Source organism: Condylostylus longicornis, unplaced genomic scaffold, assembly GCF_029603195.1.
Source record: "Condylostylus longicornis isolate FDR11 unplaced genomic scaffold, ASM2960319v2 ptg000030l, whole genome shotgun sequence".
NCBI lineage: Eukaryota > Metazoa > Arthropoda > Insecta > Diptera > Dolichopodidae > Condylostylus > Condylostylus longicornis.
The window spans coordinates 6,958,544-6,978,725 of record NW_026577999.1 but is presented as its reverse complement, the minus strand read 5'-3'; the positions used below and the strand labels follow the sequence as shown (position 1 = coordinate 6,978,725).

At 26.5% G+C, this 20,182-nt stretch overlaps 7 protein-coding genes across 9 annotated transcripts; 5 read left to right on the top strand and 2 right to left on the bottom strand.

The window, feature by feature from the left end:
- The first annotated feature begins 736 nt into the window (after positions 1–736).
- Positions 737–1,831, top strand: LOC129607823 (putative glutathione-specific gamma-glutamylcyclotransferase 2). 2 transcript variants are annotated; one of them, XM_055519010.1, is made up of 2 exons: positions 737–1,096; positions 1,179–1,831. In XM_055519010.1, exons 1-2 carry the CDS (start codon positions 821–823, stop codon positions 1,824–1,826), a joined length of 924 nt encoding a protein of 307 aa, XP_055374985.1. In that variant the 5' UTR covers positions 737–820; the 3' UTR covers positions 1,827–1,831. The 2 variants fall into 2 exon arrangements, with proteins under 2 accessions (XP_055374985.1, XP_055374986.1); XM_055519011.1 differs by having other exon boundaries at positions 962–1,096; positions 1,183–1,831.
- A 182-nt stretch (positions 1,832–2,013) lies between these two features.
- LOC129607819 (ralA-binding protein 1) lies at positions 2,014–5,017 on the bottom strand. The gene is made up of 5 exons (XM_055519004.1): positions 4,695–5,017; positions 4,483–4,621; positions 3,890–4,420; positions 3,522–3,830; positions 2,014–2,986 (listed from the first exon to the last, which is right to left on the bottom strand). Exons 1-5 carry the CDS (start codon positions 4,783–4,785, stop codon positions 2,173–2,175), a joined length of 1,884 nt encoding a protein of 627 aa, XP_055374979.1. The 5' UTR covers positions 4,786–5,017; the 3' UTR covers positions 2,014–2,172.
- A 404-nt stretch (positions 5,018–5,421) lies between these two features.
- LOC129607821 (golgin-84) lies at positions 5,422–7,834 on the top strand. The gene is made up of 5 exons (XM_055519008.1): positions 5,422–5,877; positions 5,945–7,118; positions 7,175–7,250; positions 7,309–7,454; positions 7,514–7,834. The coding sequence occupies exons 1-5, from the start codon at positions 5,828–5,830 to the stop codon at positions 7,580–7,582; spliced, it is 1,515 nt and encodes a 504-aa protein (XP_055374983.1). The 5' UTR covers positions 5,422–5,827; the 3' UTR covers positions 7,583–7,834.
- A 76-nt stretch (positions 7,835–7,910) lies between these two features.
- Positions 7,911–9,923, bottom strand: LOC129607820 (uncharacterized). 2 transcript variants are annotated; one of them, XM_055519006.1, is made up of 2 exons: positions 9,828–9,923; positions 7,911–9,771 (listed from the first exon to the last, which is right to left on the bottom strand). In XM_055519006.1, exon 2 carries the CDS (start codon positions 9,763–9,765, stop codon positions 7,930–7,932), a length of 1,836 nt encoding a protein of 611 aa, XP_055374981.1. In that variant the 5' UTR covers positions 9,766–9,771; positions 9,828–9,923; the 3' UTR covers positions 7,911–7,929. The 2 variants fall into 2 exon arrangements, with proteins under 2 accessions (XP_055374981.1, XP_055374982.1); XM_055519007.1 differs by having other exon boundaries at positions 9,822–9,902.
- Positions 9,924–10,624: 701 nt separating this feature from the next.
- LOC129607822 (ceramide synthase 6-like) lies at positions 10,625–12,425 on the top strand. The gene is made up of 2 exons (XM_055519009.1): positions 10,625–10,728; positions 10,847–12,425. The coding sequence occupies exon 2, from the start codon at positions 10,903–10,905 to the stop codon at positions 12,034–12,036; it is 1,134 nt and encodes a 377-aa protein (XP_055374984.1). The 5' UTR covers positions 10,625–10,728; positions 10,847–10,902; the 3' UTR covers positions 12,037–12,425.
- A 3,592-nt stretch (positions 12,426–16,017) lies between these two features.
- On the top strand, positions 16,018–17,047 carry LOC129608129 (ceramide synthase 6-like). The gene is given in 3 exon segments (XM_055519456.1): positions 16,018–16,906; positions 16,909–16,970; positions 16,973–17,047. Coding segments are annotated over 3 exon segments (1,026 nt in total).
- An 880-nt stretch (positions 17,048–17,927) lies between these two features.
- On the top strand, positions 17,928–19,117 carry LOC129608040 (heme oxygenase 1). Its single transcript, XM_055519345.1, has 3 exons — positions 17,928–18,072; positions 18,276–18,390; positions 18,449–19,117. Exons 2-3 carry the CDS (start codon positions 18,285–18,287, stop codon positions 19,066–19,068), a joined length of 726 nt encoding a protein of 241 aa, XP_055375320.1. The 5' UTR covers positions 17,928–18,072; positions 18,276–18,284; the 3' UTR covers positions 19,069–19,117.
- Positions 19,118–20,182: the final 1,065 nt, after the last annotated feature.

The window sequence follows — 20,182 nt, the reverse complement described above, 5'->3', positions numbered from 1 at the left end:
TACCAAAAGACGTTTGTCAATTTTTGGTGTCAATATTCAAGTGGTATAAGTCAATTTTTTTTATATATATATTCAGATATTTACGGATTTGCGGTTAAAAGTTTTGGATATAATAACATAATTTGTTTATTTTATGTCTAAATAGAGCTGAGGAAAAGGTGTCTATCAAAATTATTATTAACTTAGCCTTTTTGAAAGCTCATACATATATGTACATGTATTTACATACATCCATATACGATATATGCTGAATTTCTTATTATCCTCTTTTCAAACTAAATTTTTCTTCCATTGATCAAAAATATCTTAATATTCTAAACGTGTTTTATAAGTTTTATTTCTCATGAATACTTTTAAGACGTGTTCATAAAAGATACAACTAATAAATACATTCTTATTTTTAGTTTTGGCAATAACAACAGAGCCGAAATAAGCATTCCAAATACCGAATTTCCAAATACAAAAATTACGAAGATTTTGTGAAAATGCAAATTACGTATATACATACGTACATCCATTATAAATTATGAATGTAAATTGTTTTATTCGTCTGTTACATTTTATTGCGTAAAACTATGCCACAAAAAGTGTCAGCATTGGAACAATTGACAAAAAAATTGTGTCATTTTTTTTTAATATTCTTATTATTATCTTAATACTTAACTCACAAATTTGCTTAAAGGGAAACTTATCATCCTGTCAAAATACAACATCTTCAGTCAGCTGACGACCGAAATATTATTTTTCTTTTGCAAACGTAGTTTGTTTTGCTTGAAAATTGGATTTGATTTCTAGATCCAAAAATCAAAATAGAACTGTGATGTCTTTAGTCAATAATTCCAGTAGCATTAGTGATTATATAAAAATTATTCTAGAAAAATATGTACAAAATCAAAATGACATCAGTTTATCAGAATATTATGAAAAGCTGATCAAAGTAATATTTGATACTTGTTTTCAATGCTTTTCAAAAAAACACTTATTGAAATCAATAGAAAATTCCTCTCCACAACATTTTGAAATTGCTAAGTCTTCTGAAATTTCTTCAAATTTAGACGATATTTGGATTTTTGGGTATGGTTCCTTAATATGGAAGGTAACTATGTACTTTAAATTAGTTTCAACTAATTTCATTTCTTTTAAATTTTTTGCGTAACTTTGGTTTTAATATACTGTAGGTAGATTTCCCATTTGAAATTTGTCACCGAGGTTATATATGCAATTACGAAAGACGTTTTTATCAAAATAGCTTAGATCACAGAGGCACTCCGGAACAACCCGGTCGAGTTGTAACATGTATCCCATCAGTAAGAGAGGCTAGGGTTTATGGTATGGCGTACAAAATTCCATCCAACTTAAAAGATGAAGTGCTAAGTCATTTAGATTATAGAGAGAAAAATGGATATGAACGATGCTCTATAAACTTTTTTCATTATCCTGATGAAAATCAACCAAATTTTAAAGTTATAATGTATATTGCTACCGCAGATAATGAATCTTATGCTGGACATATTTCGGATATTAAAAACATAGCGGAGCAAATTTATTGGGCTTGGGGACCTTCAGGTAGTAATAGAGAATATGTATATAATTTATCAGCAGCTATGAAAATGTTGTTTCCCGACGTTATCGATGCACATTTATTTGAATTAGAAAATGAATTGAGACAAAAAGAAACATTAGATGAAGAAATTTCAAACCAAATTGAATCTCATCTAAAAGTGGAATTGCCTAAATTGTTCGAAAACAATATCACTTGCAACAATTTATCACGGGACATTGATAATTTATTACGAAAATTAAAAAGAAACCACTATCAACCGTAATTTTATTTTTATTATAATAGTAATGAAATTTTCCTTCTTTCCATTTGGCCTTACAAATTTGAATAACTAAGTTTTATCTCCAATGACGTACCAAGTATAAATGATTCCAGTACAAAAAACTTCTTAAGCTTTAAACGCCTTTTAAAAGAACTTGCACACTACAAAACAAAATGAAACATTAACTAAGTTATGCAATAGAATTAGAATTTTTAATTTAAAAATAAACATAATAAAGCAATAAATTTTAAATATTAAAACTTAAATGTTAAAATTTGTCAATGAAAGCAAAATATCGAAAGTTAGTATTAAAAACTCTTAGTTTTTATATAATTTAGTTATTTTTATGCTAAGCTTTAAAAGCCTGTACCCCTATATCAACTTTCAACTGAATCAGAGCCCTATGCTCTTCAAAAATTTCTTGTGCTAACATTTGTTTTTTTTGCTCTAATAAATTATTTTCTTTTATATATCTTTCAATAACCCTTTCATAATCCCCATCTTCATTCCAATAAGTATTTCTAGAAGTTTGCAGTTGATTTTGCTCTACATTGGAAAGTAATTTTTTCAATTTTAATAATTCTGCTCTTTCCGAATTAATTCTACTTTGCAATTGCGACTTCCATTGCAATAACTCCTGGTTTTCTAGTTGTAGTTTCAGTAAAGCAGCATAACTTGGATGAGATTCTGGAACCATTAGTAAACCTGATTCATGCACATATAATTTATCAGGATTATTGGGATCATCTAATAAATCACCAACACTTTCAATTATTTGTTGCTCAGGAATTACTTCTGGAATGTCTTGAGGAGATAACTTTGTTTCCCCTTCTATATTAAAACTTTTGAGAGAATAATCATCTTCCGACCATGTAGTTGTTGGTCCAGTAGTAATTGGAGTTTCTGTTGTATTATTTCCAGCTGCCGAATTACCACTTTCTAAGGTATCTTGCCTTTTTTCAAATGATCTTAATTTTCTTTTAAGTTGGGTTATTATACGTTGTACCTCCCATAACTGTTCTTCGCGTTTTTTAGAAAAAAAACCAGCATTCATTTCCGAATGAATTTGTGTTAATAAGCTCTCTTGTTTCTTTAATTCGATTTGTATTTGATGTGGATCTTCCGGTAGTTTTGGACTTGTAGATGTTATTGGTGGAACATATCTAAAAATGTAATTAAATTAATAAGATAATAAAATTTCAAGCATACATAATATTATGTATGTACTTTGTAAAGATTTTCGCTATCTTTGCTATTTTCAACATAGTTACTCTTTAAATATTTTCGTATAAAACGTTTACAATCAAATATTAAGCACCCCACAAAAATATTTATAAAATATTTCCGTATAATTTTACAAAAAAAAATTTTCAAGAAAATGTTATTAAGCTTAATTCGTGATCTAGCTTTTAATTTTACAAAAAGTATAAGAAAAGCGCAATCTAAAAAACCTAATTTGCACAAAAGTCTCAACATTATGTACATATTTACTTTGTGTATTTAATTTTATGACATTTTATTTCAAAATGTTTGTTTGAGAAAAGTCGAGATAAAAATTAAATAAAGTTTTAAATTTTTATCACATTTAGTGTTCACTTTGATTTAGTCAAATTTTTTCCGTCTTTGATAAGTAATGGTTCATATTTTAAAGTAGTTTATTGAAAACTTTGTTAAAGCATGTAAATTAGAAATACTTACTTAACTAATTTAACATCTGGAAAAAGATTAGGGCAATGACACAAAAGTGTAACTAGTAACCTGTGCGACATTTGTAATGGTGGACTGAGTAACATTGCCAAGCTTTGGGCGTTTAATTTATTATATTTTTCATTTTGAATAACTGAATCAAAATGTAATAATATCCAAGAAAGTAAAGTTTTATTACAACTTGGTAATTGATCCAGCAAGTGCTTAAGCTCTGCTTCGGTTTGAGTAACCTCATTGTGAGAGGCTGCTTCTTCAAATCTTGTTATTAAATCTGTTGTTAAAATCGGCTCAGGTAATTCTCTGTAAATATGTAGTATAGTTAATTAAATTAATTTAAAAAAACATAAAAAGCTAATTACCTTAAAAATAGTTTTAGCAAACCACAAGCAATGGATACCTCGAATTCCTCTGTGCTTTGGGTTTCCCTGTTATTATATAATCTTTTAAATGATTGTAAACGACTTTTCATGGGTTCTACTTTATAAATTTGATCATTTTGTAAGCCGTTTTCCTGTAAGAAATCTATGCAATCTCTAACCACTAATGGTAAATCTATTCCATCATGACAGTGGCTACGCTCAGTAGCTAAAGACACGGAAACGCCAAAAACAGGCTGCACATCACCTAGTTCAAGTACTTCTTCACAAATACTTGCTTGTTTTGATTTTTTATCCTTTTTATCCTTGTCTTTGTCCTTAGTTTTGTCTTTTTTTTCTTTGTCCCTTTTCTCTTTATCTTTTTTTTTATCTTTTTCTTTTTCTTTAGATTCAGAAACATCCTTCTCTTTCAGATCTTTGTCACTTTTTTCGCGGGATTTCTCTCGTTTTTCTTTACTTTTAGATGAAGTAAATTTAAAAGCTTTTGATTTTTTGGTGGATTTAGATGGACTTCTATAATTGTAATTTGCAATAAAAGCTTCACAAATACAAACAAAAAAAAATCACTTTCTTACTTAGTTTCCAACTCTTCTTCTGGGGAACTTTCACTTCCTTGTAAAGTTGCATATCTTAAATCTTTCTTTTCTTTTTTATCTTTTCTTCTGCCAATCAACAACTCCTTTTTGCTTAACTTTTCATGATCACCTTCACTAACTAAAAGAGAGCAAATATTTTTTTTATATAGTCCAAGTTCAGACCGAGCAAATACATATATGCAAATACGTACAATCACTTTCTTCCTTTTTTTTATTTGCACCTGATTCCGAAGCGTACAGCCCCGGGAAATCTTTTTCAACGTCCGGACTATCAAAATCCATAATTTATCCCCAGTTTTCTCTCAAAAAACTTATTATTTGTGTATAGTACAGAATTTAAGTTATAAAACCACGGCTGACAGAAATACACTTTGTTTGAAAGTTTTGTTATGTCAAGTGTAAAACAGATGTTCTTTGTTTTCAAACACACACATACTTCCAATTACCAATAAGTCAGTGCGCTGAATTAATTAAATTGGAGTAATTTCACTCCGTAAAATGTTTAATTCGATACAATGTAATATTTTCAATAGTTGCTGGAGTTAGTAAAAATGGAGTATAGTTAAAACTGACTTTGAAACTTGACTTTGAATGAGAATTATTTGATTATATCAGGTACAATAGGTTTTTGGACAAAGATAACTTAATTTTTTTAGTAGGCTATAGTTGCCTAAGTACTAATTTTTTTTAATTCCAATTTCAACTATAATTTTAAAGAATGGTGAAAACAAAACCAAAATTTTCTGTTCTACAAAGATAAATTACTGTTACAATTGAATGACATAACAACGAGCTCAGCAAATAAAAATTAATAATCTAATAAGTGTAACAAAATTTAATTCTGCAATATTTCTTTCATATTAAACCTAATTGGTATATAAAAACGATAAAAGAACATGATACTAATGATAGCTATCTTTAATTGCACATGAATATATGTATATAAAAAAAATCCATGCACAAAGTTGATTTCACATTTGTGTTATTAGTTTTAAGAGAGGAGTAATTCTGAATAAATTGGCTGAGAATAATATCGCACATTTATATTTGTATATTACTTTACTCTGATACAAGGAAAATATGCTTCAAGTTTTTTGCATTTGGGTACATACATATCTTACTTTCCACGCTTGTACAGAAAATTAGAATTCAAAAAGCAATTAATTTAAAAGTTACTTCAAAAATGCAATAAATGAAATAAAAATTTTCATTGAAAAAAGATTTTACTGTAAATAAATTTAAAAACACGACATCGCTAAAAGAATTTAGCGTTCAAATATGTATAGAAAAACAAATCAAATAATAAGCAACCTTGAGAGTTGAGATGTCGTGGATTTCGGATTTAGCTGACAGAGCAGAAAATATTTTAAATAAGTAATTTATCAAGATTGTAATTTAAAACTTAACATTTATTGTAAGTTATTTTCTTACATATTTTTAGAATCGATCAAAATGCTGCTACCGTCCTCAATCCTTCCACTCCTACAAAAAAATCAGAAAATGATGACTTTATTTCATCAAGTAAGCAAGACATTAAGCAAATACCTTCTACAAGCAAGAAAGATCCATTTTCTCCAAAAAATCACTTAAAAGACGAATCGAATGCATTTCAATCAACTTTAAATTATAATGATTCCGAAATTCCTGATTTGAACCATGAACCTACTATGAACAGTGATTATATAGCAAATAATGAGTTAGTAGCTTTTAAAATTGCATTAGCGGAAGTAACAGCAGAAAACGATGAGCTGAAAAATGAAATTTCTGATCTAAAGAAAGAACTCAAAACTGCTAAAGCTGAAACGAGAATTCAAGAATTGAACGAATTTTTGGAATCATTAACATCAGAAAAAAACGAATTGAGTGAAAAACTGAAAGAAGCTTTGTCAACAAATGACGTTTACATTAAAAATATATCCGAATTGGAAAGTAGTTTAGCAAAAAAAAGGCAAGATTTATACGATGTAAGTGAAAAATTAAAAAACCAAACAAGAGAAGCTGAACAAAAATCAGCAGACCTAGAAAACTATCGCAAAAAAGCACAATCTACATTACAAATGAAAGATAAAATTATTGAGGAATTAAAGCAAGGAAATATTTCTCGTATTGAAAATTTTGAGCCAGATGAAAATAAAATCCAACAAATAGATATTGAAAACATGAAACATGATATTGTTATAAAAAACAATCAAATTTTAGAATTCCAGCAAGAAATAGAAGAGTCTAACAGCTTAATTGAAAATTTACAAAAAGAATTGAAAAATAAGGAAACTGAAATAGAAAATATGCGAAATGTTTTAATGAATAATTTAAAAATTGAACAAGAAAAATCATCAAATTTGGAAGCTGAAATGAAATTATTAAATCACGAAATATCTGCAATTCGACAAGAAACTAACCGTCAAAGACAAATGCATATTGCTCAACTTCATGAAAAAGAACAACAGATTATTAAATTAAGAAAAGGGAACGCTGATTATCAAGCGGTAGGTGATTCGAATAACGTAGAAGCCAGACTTCAATCTCTTACACAAGCTCTTTTTCAAAAGCAAACCACTCTTGAAACAATTACTTCAGAAAAAAATGCATTAAAATTGCAATTAGAAAAAGTGGAGGTAATTTTATTTTTATTAAAGTCATATAAACAATATATTAACGATCAATCTTTTAGGATCAGCTAAGGCATGTAATAAATCAAGGAAGACTTTCCAATCAACAGTTAATTCACGTAAATGATACTGACGATGGTAAATTGGATTTAAAATTATGTATTATTTTAAATACTAAATTATTTATCGGTTTTAGCAAAAGCTCAGTTTCCAATTTTGATGAGGGAGAACCCTTTTGACACCAGAGTGACGAGGCGAGTAAAAAGAGCTTATAGTTCTTTGGATTCAGCTGGTATTAGAGTTGGAGTTTTTCTAAGACGTTATCCATTGATTCGAATTGCAGTAGGTTTATTTTACTATTAAATTAAAAACTAAATGCAATAAATCTTAAATTGTAACAGGTATTGATTTATATTGCAATGGTTCACTTGTGGGTTATTTTTGTATTATTTTCCTCTACACCGTCCTAACATTGGGCAATATTTTAAGCATCACATTCTAGCATCAACAAACGTTAGATATAAATATATATGGATACACGGCAACACACGTATATGTACAAATATCTGGTTGAAAATTCCATTGAAAATGATAAAACAAAATAATTAAATTGTACGATAAATTTAATTTAGGTATCATTCAATAATATACATAAAAACTAGAAAATAATTATACGTTAATATATCATACAAAATAAACGTTAATATTGTAGTGGCATAAAAATTACAAGGAATTCAGATCATAATAATAAATATAAATAATCTAACTATACAAAAATTTTAGAAACTTTCTTATTTTGTATTGCATCCGGAGAACGTTATTTGCCAAGTTCGCTGTTCCATACAGGAATTCCGCGATACACAAGCGGTATTAAGTGATAATACTTCTGTGAACCTTTAGAACGAATTTTACTCAAAATTGCAGCTAATCTTGGCTCATATTGAATTTGTTTAGTTTTGGAATTTTTTTGAGAGGGGACAATTTTGCCTTTTCTCCATAATTGGAAATCGATACAACTCCAATGAGGTTTCTGTTTAGATGAAATCCATGTACTTAAAATTTCTGTTGCTATTATATCCAAACTATAATCAAATGCTATATGAATACACCCAATAACAGCGGGACACAAACCTTTATGGAAATATAAATGTTCACCAGTCATTTCCCCATAACTTGTTTTCGATGACAATTTCACAGATTCACAACCAAAAAGAAATACAACTGGATTTTTTATTTCAGCAATGTGTAGTTTATGTGGATTTAAGTAATCCATACCGTGACCATGCCCACAATAAACATATATACCATTTGAGTTAAAAATTTCCTTAATTTTTTCTTGTGATGGTTGTTTTCCAAATGTAAAATCATAATTTGGTAACCAATATCTTCCAAATTCTCGAATTCGATTCTCTGAATCTTTCAAATTGTTTTGCGGGTTCACCAAAAAATGGCCATACTTAACACTTATTTCTAAATAACCTTTATTTATTTTCGATTTATGTTTACAAAAAATCTTATTTAAGATGTTTAATGAGGAAATACGACAAAACTCTTGCGATTTATTCAAAAATTCCCATGGAAAATTATCTAGAAGTTCGTCTATTATAAGTAAACATGGCTTTTTACTTTTCATATCTTTATTCGAGAGTTCTGCTGACATTTCTTTTAGAAATTCGTACAAAAGGCTTTTAATTCTTTTACTCCTTCCATCCGCGAGATATTCGCTAGCTATCCTACAATTTTCTTCTATTAATTTTTTTGGCTCCTTTAATAGAAGACCAAGAATGATCGAAGTATTGTTATCTAACTTACATTTTTTGCAAAATGTTCCAACTTTATGTAGGATCTCTCTCTCAATTTCTTTATTTTCCAAATTTCCAGAGAATAAACACACCCAAGGACCAAGTTCCTTTTCTAATTTTGCTATACTTGCAATAATTTGATTTTCCAAAGGCAAAATTTTTTTCAGGTACTTTAATTTAAGTTTTTCGTCACAATTATTAAGAGATAAACTATCGGAAGATAATGCTTTAAAATTTTCTTGAATTTCAAAAAAGTTTTTGAACAATTCACAATCACTGAACTCTATCTTAATGCATATAAAATTATCTAATATATTATCTGCTGAATGTTTCAAAATACTTAAATAAATCGGCAATTTTGAAGTTACATTTTCTTCTCTAGTTTTAAGGCTCATATACTCATTATAATCTTTGGTTATTTGCAGCACCATCCATTCTTCTGGCATATCTTTTATTGAAGATTTCATTTCTAAAACTTTTTCTGTAATATCAAAATCTGATGTAAAATCTCTATTAGCATATTTCACTTCGGCTATTGGAAAATTTTCATTTGCAAAATCAAGCAAAGGATTAGATTTTGATTTCTTAGCTTTAAAATGCTTTGGGAAAATTACATCTTCGAGGAAAGTATCTCCATAAGAATCCAAGCTATTAATTTCAAAAATATTTCTACTATCGAAGGTATTACACAAAGCCTTAGCATGGAAATATACAGCTTTCTCTATATCATTATTATCATATGCATTCTTTGCTAAATATAATAAAATATTCCTAACTTCTGGTGGCGCATTTTTCAAATGATCCATGTAAAAGTGAGCAACAGCAGCCAATTCATCTTTTGTATAATTCATTAATTCCTGAAATAAACCAAGTTTAAATATATTTTCTATTATATAATATAACTTACACATACTTCTAATTTAGATATTTAAGTTTAAAAGTGGTTTTATTGAAAATTGGCACAGTAATTTTAAAAATTTGTTTTACAAACAGTTATATACAAATTGACAACAATCCAACCGACAAATTTAAACTGTCATATTTGATTCACCATATAAGTTTTCAACATGACATTTGACATTTCCCAAATTTACAAAAATTACCCAAATTTTGAGTAGTTCGAGCAGTCACGGCAATTCAGCACTGGTTTTTGCATTACGTACTAACTTTTATTACCAGCAATTTAACATAAAATAATTTTAACTGTTTGTTATTCTACTATTCCCTTAAATGGAATTTTTTTTATTTGGTCATATTTAAAGCAATTTCACATAAATAGGTTAGACATTCTACATAAATAGATTAGTTATTACATTTAAGACACCGTTTACATACACAACAAAATCTAAGGTTAAATAAATATACAGAGATATTTGATATCACACCGAAATCTGATATACCTATTGCTTACCGGTAGATAAACATCTTTTAATTTGAAAGAAAATTCATTCACATACATAACATGTTACATATTTAAAAAAAAAGTTAAAATATTCAAACGTTGTTAAATATTCAAAAAATATTTTATTTTGATAATATGTACACTCTTATAAAATGTGAGTTAAGCAATTTTCATAATATATTATTCTTTGAGAATAAAATGCTATTGGCTATAGTGTAAACAGGGCATAAGTAAACACAAGTAAATGTCAAATAAGATATTAATATTAACTCGCAAGTTGAAACTTATCTAATTTCACTCATTCACATTTTCTATCAAACAAACGTCATTTTTACTTTCTATGACTTCAAGAGGGCAGGGCCAGGCTGCATTAAGTTTTATCTGTGGAAAAATAAATTAATTAAAATAAAAGGTAAATGATTCACAAGTAACGGATTATTTAATAAAAAATATTATTCAAAATAAATTAAAATGTAATTAATTTTATTTTTAAGTATATTTATTAAAAAATTCTTCATAATATATTTCAGAAAAAAAATCTGCATATATTTTTATTAGGGGAAATGTGTTAGGCTAGAAAAATACAATGGATGTGTTCAAAATTATAAGCAACCAATTTTGGTCAACAAAAATATGGTTACCCCCCAATACAACTTGGGCAGATATTGCACCTGGATCAAGACCCGATGTTAGACATGCTGACTATAGAGATTTGATATGGCCATTGCCATTAGCAGTTGTAATGCTTTTCTTAAGGTATGTCGTTGAAAAATATTGGGTGGCTCCAATAGGTAAATCCTTAGGCATTAAGTCCACACGTCCAAAGAAAGCAACTCCAAATGAGACATTAGAAAAAGCTTACCAAAAAAGAAACAGGTTGACGCATAAAATGGTTGCTGGCTTAGCAAAACAGAATGATATGAAGGAGCGACAAATCGAAAGGTGGTGGAGATTAAGAAGAGCTCAAGATAAACCAACAACATTAGTAAAATTCTGTGAGAATTCTTGGAGATGTTTATATTATTTATTCAGCTTCGTATATGGTATCATTATCCTGTCAGATAAACCATGGTTTTGGGATATAAAACATTGTTGGTATGGATACCCACATCAGTCAATCTCAAATGATATTTGGTGGTATTATATGATTTCAATGTCATTTTATTGGGCCTTAACTTTTTCACAATTTTCTGATGTTAAAAGAAAAGATTTTTGGCAAATGTTTGTCCATCATGCAGTTACATTACTTTTAATGGCTTTAAGCTGGGTTTGTAATTTGCATCGTGTGGGCTCATTGGTGCTAGTTGTTCATGATTGCGCAGATATATTTTTGGAAGCAGCTAAAATGACTAAATATGCAAGCTATCAAAAATTATGTGATACAATTTTTGCAATATTTACTGTAATTTGGATAATAACAAGACTTGGATTTTATCCAAGAATTATTTATAGTTCATCAGTTGAGGCACCAAGAATTTTACCAATGTTCCCAGCATATTACATATTTAATAGTTTATTAATAATGTTACTTTTGTTGCATATAGCTTGGACATATTTAATATTACAAATTGCATACAATGCACTAAAAGTTGGTCAAATGGAAAAAGATATAAGATCAAGTAGTAGTGAAATATCTGAAAGCTCTGAAAATTCTAAAGGGCAACCAGAATCTCCTGCAAGATCAAAAAATATAAATCAAAACCATAAACAGGAGAAATAGATTTAATTAATTTAATCATCACAATTTATTTTAATTACATTTCTATATAATTTTTTTTTCAAATAGAGTGCTGGATCTTCACTTTCATTCCGAGCAAATTTACAAATAATACAAAATCAAAACAAAATAAAAAAAGTATGATTAACTAGTTTGAACTTTTAAGATTTTATAATATAATATAAATATATATACGTAAGATGCATATATGTAACATTATTAACTCTAATACCAAGTTTCGTTATTTTGCTGTATATCAATATATGATGCATTTTGAAAAAAAATTCACATTTGAAAATAAATAATTTATTTTTTTTGTTTTTAATGAAAAAAAAATATTTACATGTTAAGCGAGTCAAATAAAGTGTTTCAGTAAATTCATATAATTTTTATAAATTTTTTTTTTATAAAAATAATTTTCTTTTAATAAATTTTGCTATATGTGAGAAAAATGAAAAATGAAAATGTGTTTTAAAAAAAACTTACTAAAAATAATAAGTTAGAAGTGTTGTTATTTTATCTTCGGTCAAGATTTTGCAGTAAAAATTCGAAATTAGATTGAAATAGGCACCTATGTCTACAAAATTATAGCCTCCATACAAATTTTATTAAGTACATAGTCAGAACAATTTTATCAATGAATTTTTTATTCTGTATAAGAGAATTTTTATGGGTAGTATGAGTACTTTAATTGGGTGATTAAGATTATTTTTTCAATAATTATAAAATTTAGGAAGAAAACCAACTAATCAGAATTTTTGGTTCACTTAGATTATGTACACATTTCATTAAACAAATAAACATGCTATACATAAAAAATACGCAAACATTTGTATACAAAAATTGGCCAAAAATGATGAATCATTTATTAAATATCTTTAAATTTTTAATAAAATTATGTATATGAATGATTCTAAAGTGACCATTCTTTTCGCAACACAATCCGAGATATACATTGTTTAGCATGTCATATGTAAATAGGTGTTCGTTTTAATTGAGAACATTCTGTTTGAAAACTATAATTTCTGGTACTATTCACTCGGTACTTAGAAATTTATTTACGGTTTGGGCCGGGAAATTCCGGTCTGATGGTTATCCCATCATGACTCATAACCAAGCATAATACGATGATAATAATTTGTTAATATCATTCTTACTTACATAATATCAATGTAATTATCAACCTAACTACCTTAATTTGATTGCGAAGTATTTATTGATAAATAAATGCGGAAAAAAAATTTATAAAGATAAGATAAAATATTTTCTAATAAATTTCTGTGCGGTTAAATACATAGTATATTTAAAGTGACCATATTTCTTCATTTAACCAAAGATATCTGCTTTTTAGCTGACAAAAATATTCTTCCCATAATTTCCAAATTTTATTTTGCCAATCAGCTTTTTCTATTTTACAACAATCAACACGTATATTAAATGTTTCAAAACCGTACCGTTTGCATGTAAATTTTTTTTTGCTTCTGTTTTTTTATTCGTTGTACAATGGTCACCCTAACAATACTGATAAAAGCTAATAGATTAAATAATTAAAGTAATTATGCAAAAATTATAATATAAAAAATAAGTTACTATGTAATGGTATTCAGTCATTTTCTTCATCATTTTCTTAAATAAATTTTAAGCTTCTAGAAATTCAAAAGTCCATGGTTTAACATCATTAAAAATTTTAATTATTAAAATTTTATACAAGACATGAAAAGGTTAATAATCAGGTTTAATCATACAATTATACACAAAAATATACAAAATATAAAAATTCTATTATGATTATAAAAGTTTCTTAGTATTTTTTTTAAATAACTAATTTGAAACTTTTGAGATTGGTTTGGTTAGTAGCTTTAATAAAAAAAAAAGAAAAATCAATTTTTTTTTATATTTGACACTGTACATACATATGTACATATCACTCTACAATCATCAACCTTGACCCGAAAATATTATGATGTTAAATTTTGTTAAAATTATATAATACGTACACATGTAGTCAGTCATAACATTTAAAAGTTAAAAACGGTTATTATTAAACCAAAAAAAAATTTGTAACCAGTTAAAAAATTAAGAATCAGTTAATTACCCATTTTTATTGTTCCCCAACAAAAAATATATTTTTAACCAACATTGTACAATACCACGTAATATATACATAAATATTTCTTCTTCTATTGAAATCTTCAAATTGAAACAAGTTTACTACTAAGTTTACGAATAATCTTAGTTAAAATTTAAATATAAGTAAGTATCTATCTACAGTACCTACCATTACTTACTCCATTACTTATATCTAAAGTTATAAATACACACATGTGCAGACCAAATGTCTTAAACATTTTGTATACAAACGTTATGAATGTTTACGTACATAATGTAGATTTAACTCCAAAAAGAAAAAATTTTTATCTATTTTTGTAAGATGACTGAATGCAAAAAGATTTCTTCATCTTACAAAAAAAAATTTTGGACATTTTAAATTAACGAGTAGCGAATTCAAGAACTTACTATACTTATTATGTACGCGTATGTATATATAAAATGTACATAAGTATGTAAGTGTGTTAGATAAAATTTAAAAACTCAAAGGCTAATTTAATAAATTTATTCTTTTCTTTATGCATAGATATATCATTATACTACTCTCATCAGAATCATTATGTATATATGTACATACTCGTATACACATATGTGTGTGATCATGCACATTCTTCATTCGTTTTTTTTTTCTGAAAGAGTTTTATTGGTACATTTGTATACATATAATAATAAACGAACTCTAATAAACTAAGTAATTAATAGGGCACTCTATAAAAACTAAATTGTATACACAGTAATACCTCGCTAATATGACCGCAGTGAAAATTTTCAAATATCTGTGTCGAAGAGTAGTTTTTGGTTAAAGGCGGGTTTTTGGTACATTATTGTTTAATTGCATTAAGAATGAAATGTAATTTAGAATTTCCGTATAATTACATATGCCTAAACTATTAATCAAATCTTCAAATTGGCATAATTCAAATTTTCAAGCTAAGCTATCGTAAACACGTGAAAAATGCAAGGAAAATAATACTGGTAACAAATTTATACATACATATGGTCTTCTAATCCTGTAGTATTATATGGAATTTTTGTACTCGATGGACCATTACCATTTTTATCATCATTATTTATTAATGTTTTTGATGATGATAATATTGTTGATTCTGTTGTAGTCATTTTTGTTTTATTATCATTATTATCATCAATATTAATAATATCTAATTTTGTATCACTTTTTGTTGCAACCTCATATTTTGAATCGAAGTCCGAATTTATTTCTGATTATGGTAATGATGCTGTTGGAGAGCGAATTCATATTTCCGAAGGATCTATAGCAAAAAGAGCTTTAGTTTTCTTATTTAAGTAATTTTAAATAAGGAACGCTAATGCTACTTAATTTAAAAGCACTGAATAAATTCTAATGCATTTAGAATTTTCCATTTAAGCTACTTGCAATATTATTTGAAAACGAACAAACATGTTCAAACAATGGAAAATGTTAAAAAATAGCAATTAATTTTTATAGCTTAAAATAAAATTCAAAATTTTAATTATAAAAAAAAAATTTAATAGCTGTTGAAGCGTTGAAAATTACTAATTGAGTTTATTTGAAAATATTTGTAAAACCCAATTCTATTAGTGTGATTAATGGAACAAAGAAATAATTAAGTATGAATTTATTTTTATATTTAAAATTAGTTACCAATAATTTTTTAAACCAAGTTATATTACACATGAATTAGAAAAATCCTTTGAACATTATTATATGCAATAATACGCAAGTTAACTAACTAGTGCTTAAAATTTAATAATTTTAAAAATTAAATCTTTATTTTAGTTCTTAAGTTTATTAAAAATTTCTTCATATTATATTTCAGGAAAAAACTTGAATACATTTTTACTAGGGAAAATGTGTTAGGGTAGAAAAATACAATGGATTTGTTCAAAAGTATAAGCAACCAATTTTGGTTAACAAAAATATGGTTGCCCCCAAATACAACTTGGGTAGATATTGCACCTGAATTAAGAACCGATATAAGATATACTGACTATAGAGATTTGATATGGCCATTGCCATTAGCAATTATAATGCTTTTCTTAAAGCATGTCATAGAAAAAAATTGGATAGCTCCAATAGGTAAATCTTTAAACCTTAAATCCACGCGTCCAAAGAAACCAACTCCGAATGAGAAACTGGAAAAAGTTTACCAAAAAAAAAACAGGTTAACGCATGAAATGGTTGCTGGCTTAGCAAAACAGAATGATATGAAGGAGCGACAAATTGAAAGATGGTGGAGATTAAGAAGAGCTCAAAATAAACCAACAATGTTAGAAAAATTCTGTGAGAATTCTTGGAGATGTTTATATTATTTAATCAGCTTTACATATGGTATCATTATCCTATTGGATAAGCCATGGTTTTGGGATATAAGATATTGTTGGTATGAATATCCACATCAGTCGATCTCAAATGATGTTTGGTGGTATTATATGATCTCAATGTCATTTTATTGGGCCTTAACTTTTTCACAATTTTCTGATGTTAAAAGAAAAGATTTTTGGCAAATGTTTGTCCATCATGCAGTTACATTACTTTTAATGGCTTTAAGCTGGGTTTGTAATTTGCATCGTGTGGGCTCGTTGGTGCTAGTTATTCATAATGGCGCAGATATAAATTTGAAAGTAGCTAAAATAATGAAATATGTAAACATCGAGAAACATGCAAAACAAATTTATTTGCAAAATTTAGCGTATTCCAAGAATTGATTTTCATCCAAGAATTATTTATCAGTTGACCTACCAAGAATTTTAGCAATGTTCCCGCATATCACATACTTATATTTAATAGTTTATTAATAATGTTACTTTTGTTATATATACATAGCTTGCATATACATATCTAACATTACGAATTGGATACAATGTATTAAAAGTTGGTCAAATGGAAAAATATATAAATTAAGTGGTAGTGAAATATCTAAATCTCTGAAAATTTTAATGGGCAACCGTCTTGCAATATCAAAAAATGTAAATCAAAACCATTAACATACTTGCATATATAATTTTTTTATCAAATAGAGTACTGAATCTCCAATTTCATTCCGATCAAATTTACAAATAATATAAAATTGAAAAAAAAAAAATTACCGCGATATTAACGTTATGGAGTTGTATTCTAGCACTGACAGTTTTAATTCATATTTATTTCAGTATTAAATTGAATTTCGCATCAAAAAACTTTAATTTTTTAGAAATGAAAGCGTATTACAAGATAACACTGTTCGTATGCAATGCAATGTCTTGCAAAAAATTAAAAATTAAATAAATATCGTGAAAACATCAAAGTATTTGTAATGAATATTGTAAAAAAAATGTGATATACAGTTGCGACTAATTTTTTAAGATAAGAAAAATTATGGTAACAAAATATAAAAAATAATAGGTTAGTAAAATATAAAAATATAAATTTTTGAATAAATGGCGGTTAAAGTAAAAGTTATTTGAAAAATTTTGAAAGATTTTGATTTAATACTTAAATATTTCGAAAATTAAAAAAACATTTTTCAGAAAGATTATCTTCAGAGCTAAATAAATTGAGGAGAGCCGTAAAACTGAAAAATTAACCATTACCATTGAATTTCGAAAGTAAATAAACCATTTTTCAAAAGCAAGCTATGAAATAATTAACTTTTGAAATAAAGTTTTTTTTACAACATATGGCAACAAATTTTTAAGTGGCAAATAGAATTCTGGTTCTTGTCCTCGTTTAAATGACAGTGACAACTGACAACTACATAAAAATTTTTTTGTTTGTTTTTTAATTTTTTTTTTGGAATTTTTGCCTTTGTTGAGTATTTTTATTTTGAAACAAAACAAGAATTTTGTTTTTTGTTTGTATATTGTGTTAATTGGAGAAATTTCAAAAAAATTTAATAACAAAGAATAGTCGTAATAGAATAGGTCTAGAAATAAAGTTCATTGATACAGGTACTTCAAAGAAACATAAAAATATATGTAATTTGTACATCGCAATTATAACAAATTTAATGAATTAGTTTTATAAATCAAATCGTAGCTGCTCATTATTCTATGGATAATTTTTAGAATATTCCAGATTTTTTATTTAGTTTTCATCACTAGTTTTTTACATACATATTTATAAAATATAAATTCAACTATACGTTTTACAGATATTAAAAATGAAACAAGACTTAAGAAATGAATTGTTTTCTAAGCAAATGAGATTGGTAACACGAGACATTCACAAAATAAGTGATCATTTGGTCAATGCAAAATTAGCATTTGGTAGATATTTAAATTTTTTTTTGTATTGAAGAAACTAAATAAAAGTTTTTTTTTCCAGCTTTGTCTGACGATGCCGTTTGGGCTGAAGGATTATTAATTTTTTATGAAATTTTTAAGTTTCTTGAAATCAATGCACCACCAGACATCCTTCCCCCTGTATTTCATAGAACAAAAGCATTTGAAAGTGATCTAAATTATTATTTAGGTAGGGAATGGAAAAATTCATATAGTATTCGAAAGGAAGTTCAAGAATATTTAGATCATTTAGAAAAGATTTATAGAGAAAACCCATTAAATTTAATTGCTTATGTTTATCATTTGTACATGGGTTTATTATCAGGTGGTCAAATATTACAAAAAAAAAGATTATTACATAAAAATATATGTATGAATTATAAAGAAATGGATAATGATAATGGATTTGCAGTTACGAATTTTCATAATATAAGTAGCCTTAAAAATTTGCTAAGAAATACAATTGATGAGAAAGCAAAAACACTCGATGACAACATGAAAGAAAATTTATTAGAAGAAAGCAGAAAAGTATTCGAATTAAATAATAAAATTGTTCGAACAGTTAAAGGAGTTAATCAAGTTGGATTAAAAAAAGTTATCGTTTTGGTAGGTTTTATTTTAATATGTATTTTTATTTATAAATCAGTTTTTACTCATAATTAAATTATTTTAAAAATATATAAGAAAGTTGTGAAAATAAATGTAAGGTTTACTTTAATATTAATTAAAATTGGTTATTTTTATTTAAGGCCACTTAAAGCATTTGCATACTGCGAATGGGTTAAATTTAAAATTTTTATATTATGTACGATTTGTATGTAGCAAAAAAAAAAATACAATATGAAATTGAAAATAAATAAAAATACTGAAATCTTTGTAATAATGGAATATGTATTTAAAAACTCTATTTAAGTATCCTGACACGTTTGTTAATTTCGAGAATTTAATTATTTCTTAACTTTTTTTTTAATCTATAATGAATAATTAGCACTAAATCTGTAATGAGCATATCTATCATTAGTTAATCTGCAATGAATCATTATATAAGTTATATTCTACTAAATTTTAGATTATTTAAGAATAAATAAATCTTCCTAATCAAAAATCTAGAGGATTCAGTTAATTTGAATATAATAATTTTATAGATCGAAGGAACTTCCATTGTCGTCTCTCTTATTAAGACCTATTTTTAGAAAAATCACGTAAAATAAGAAGTAATGACTTTTTCTTTTTCAATATTTTTGAAGTCACTTGAAAGAAGTATTTAATGAATTACCTCTGGGTTAATTACAATGATTTGCTTACGCTAAATCCTCCAAGATAATAGATGATAAAAAAGTATATTCTTATATGTACCTACTTGCATCATAAAAAAATTTAACTTTTTAAACTTATTTAATTTTTTTAATTGTTAATTAGGTAAATATACCACATACATTATAACCCTTCAGACTCTTACCCAAAAAATAATATTTTCCAATTTTTAAACAGATAAATTTTCTTAAAAATTGTGAAAAAAATTTGGTTTTTTTTTATGGAATAAATAAAAACAAATCAATTTATAAAGATATATAATGTGTATTTTTTAAAAGTTGCAATTTCTCTATATCTATAAGATTGTAGTTTTTATTTATAAAATTATTTTACAATTATTCATACTTTATGATATGATTTTTTTTTTGTTTATATACATATTTGTATTATAATAGATATTTAATAATTTTTTAATTAAATTTTACTAATAAAATATAAAGTACAAAACAAAATAATATACAAA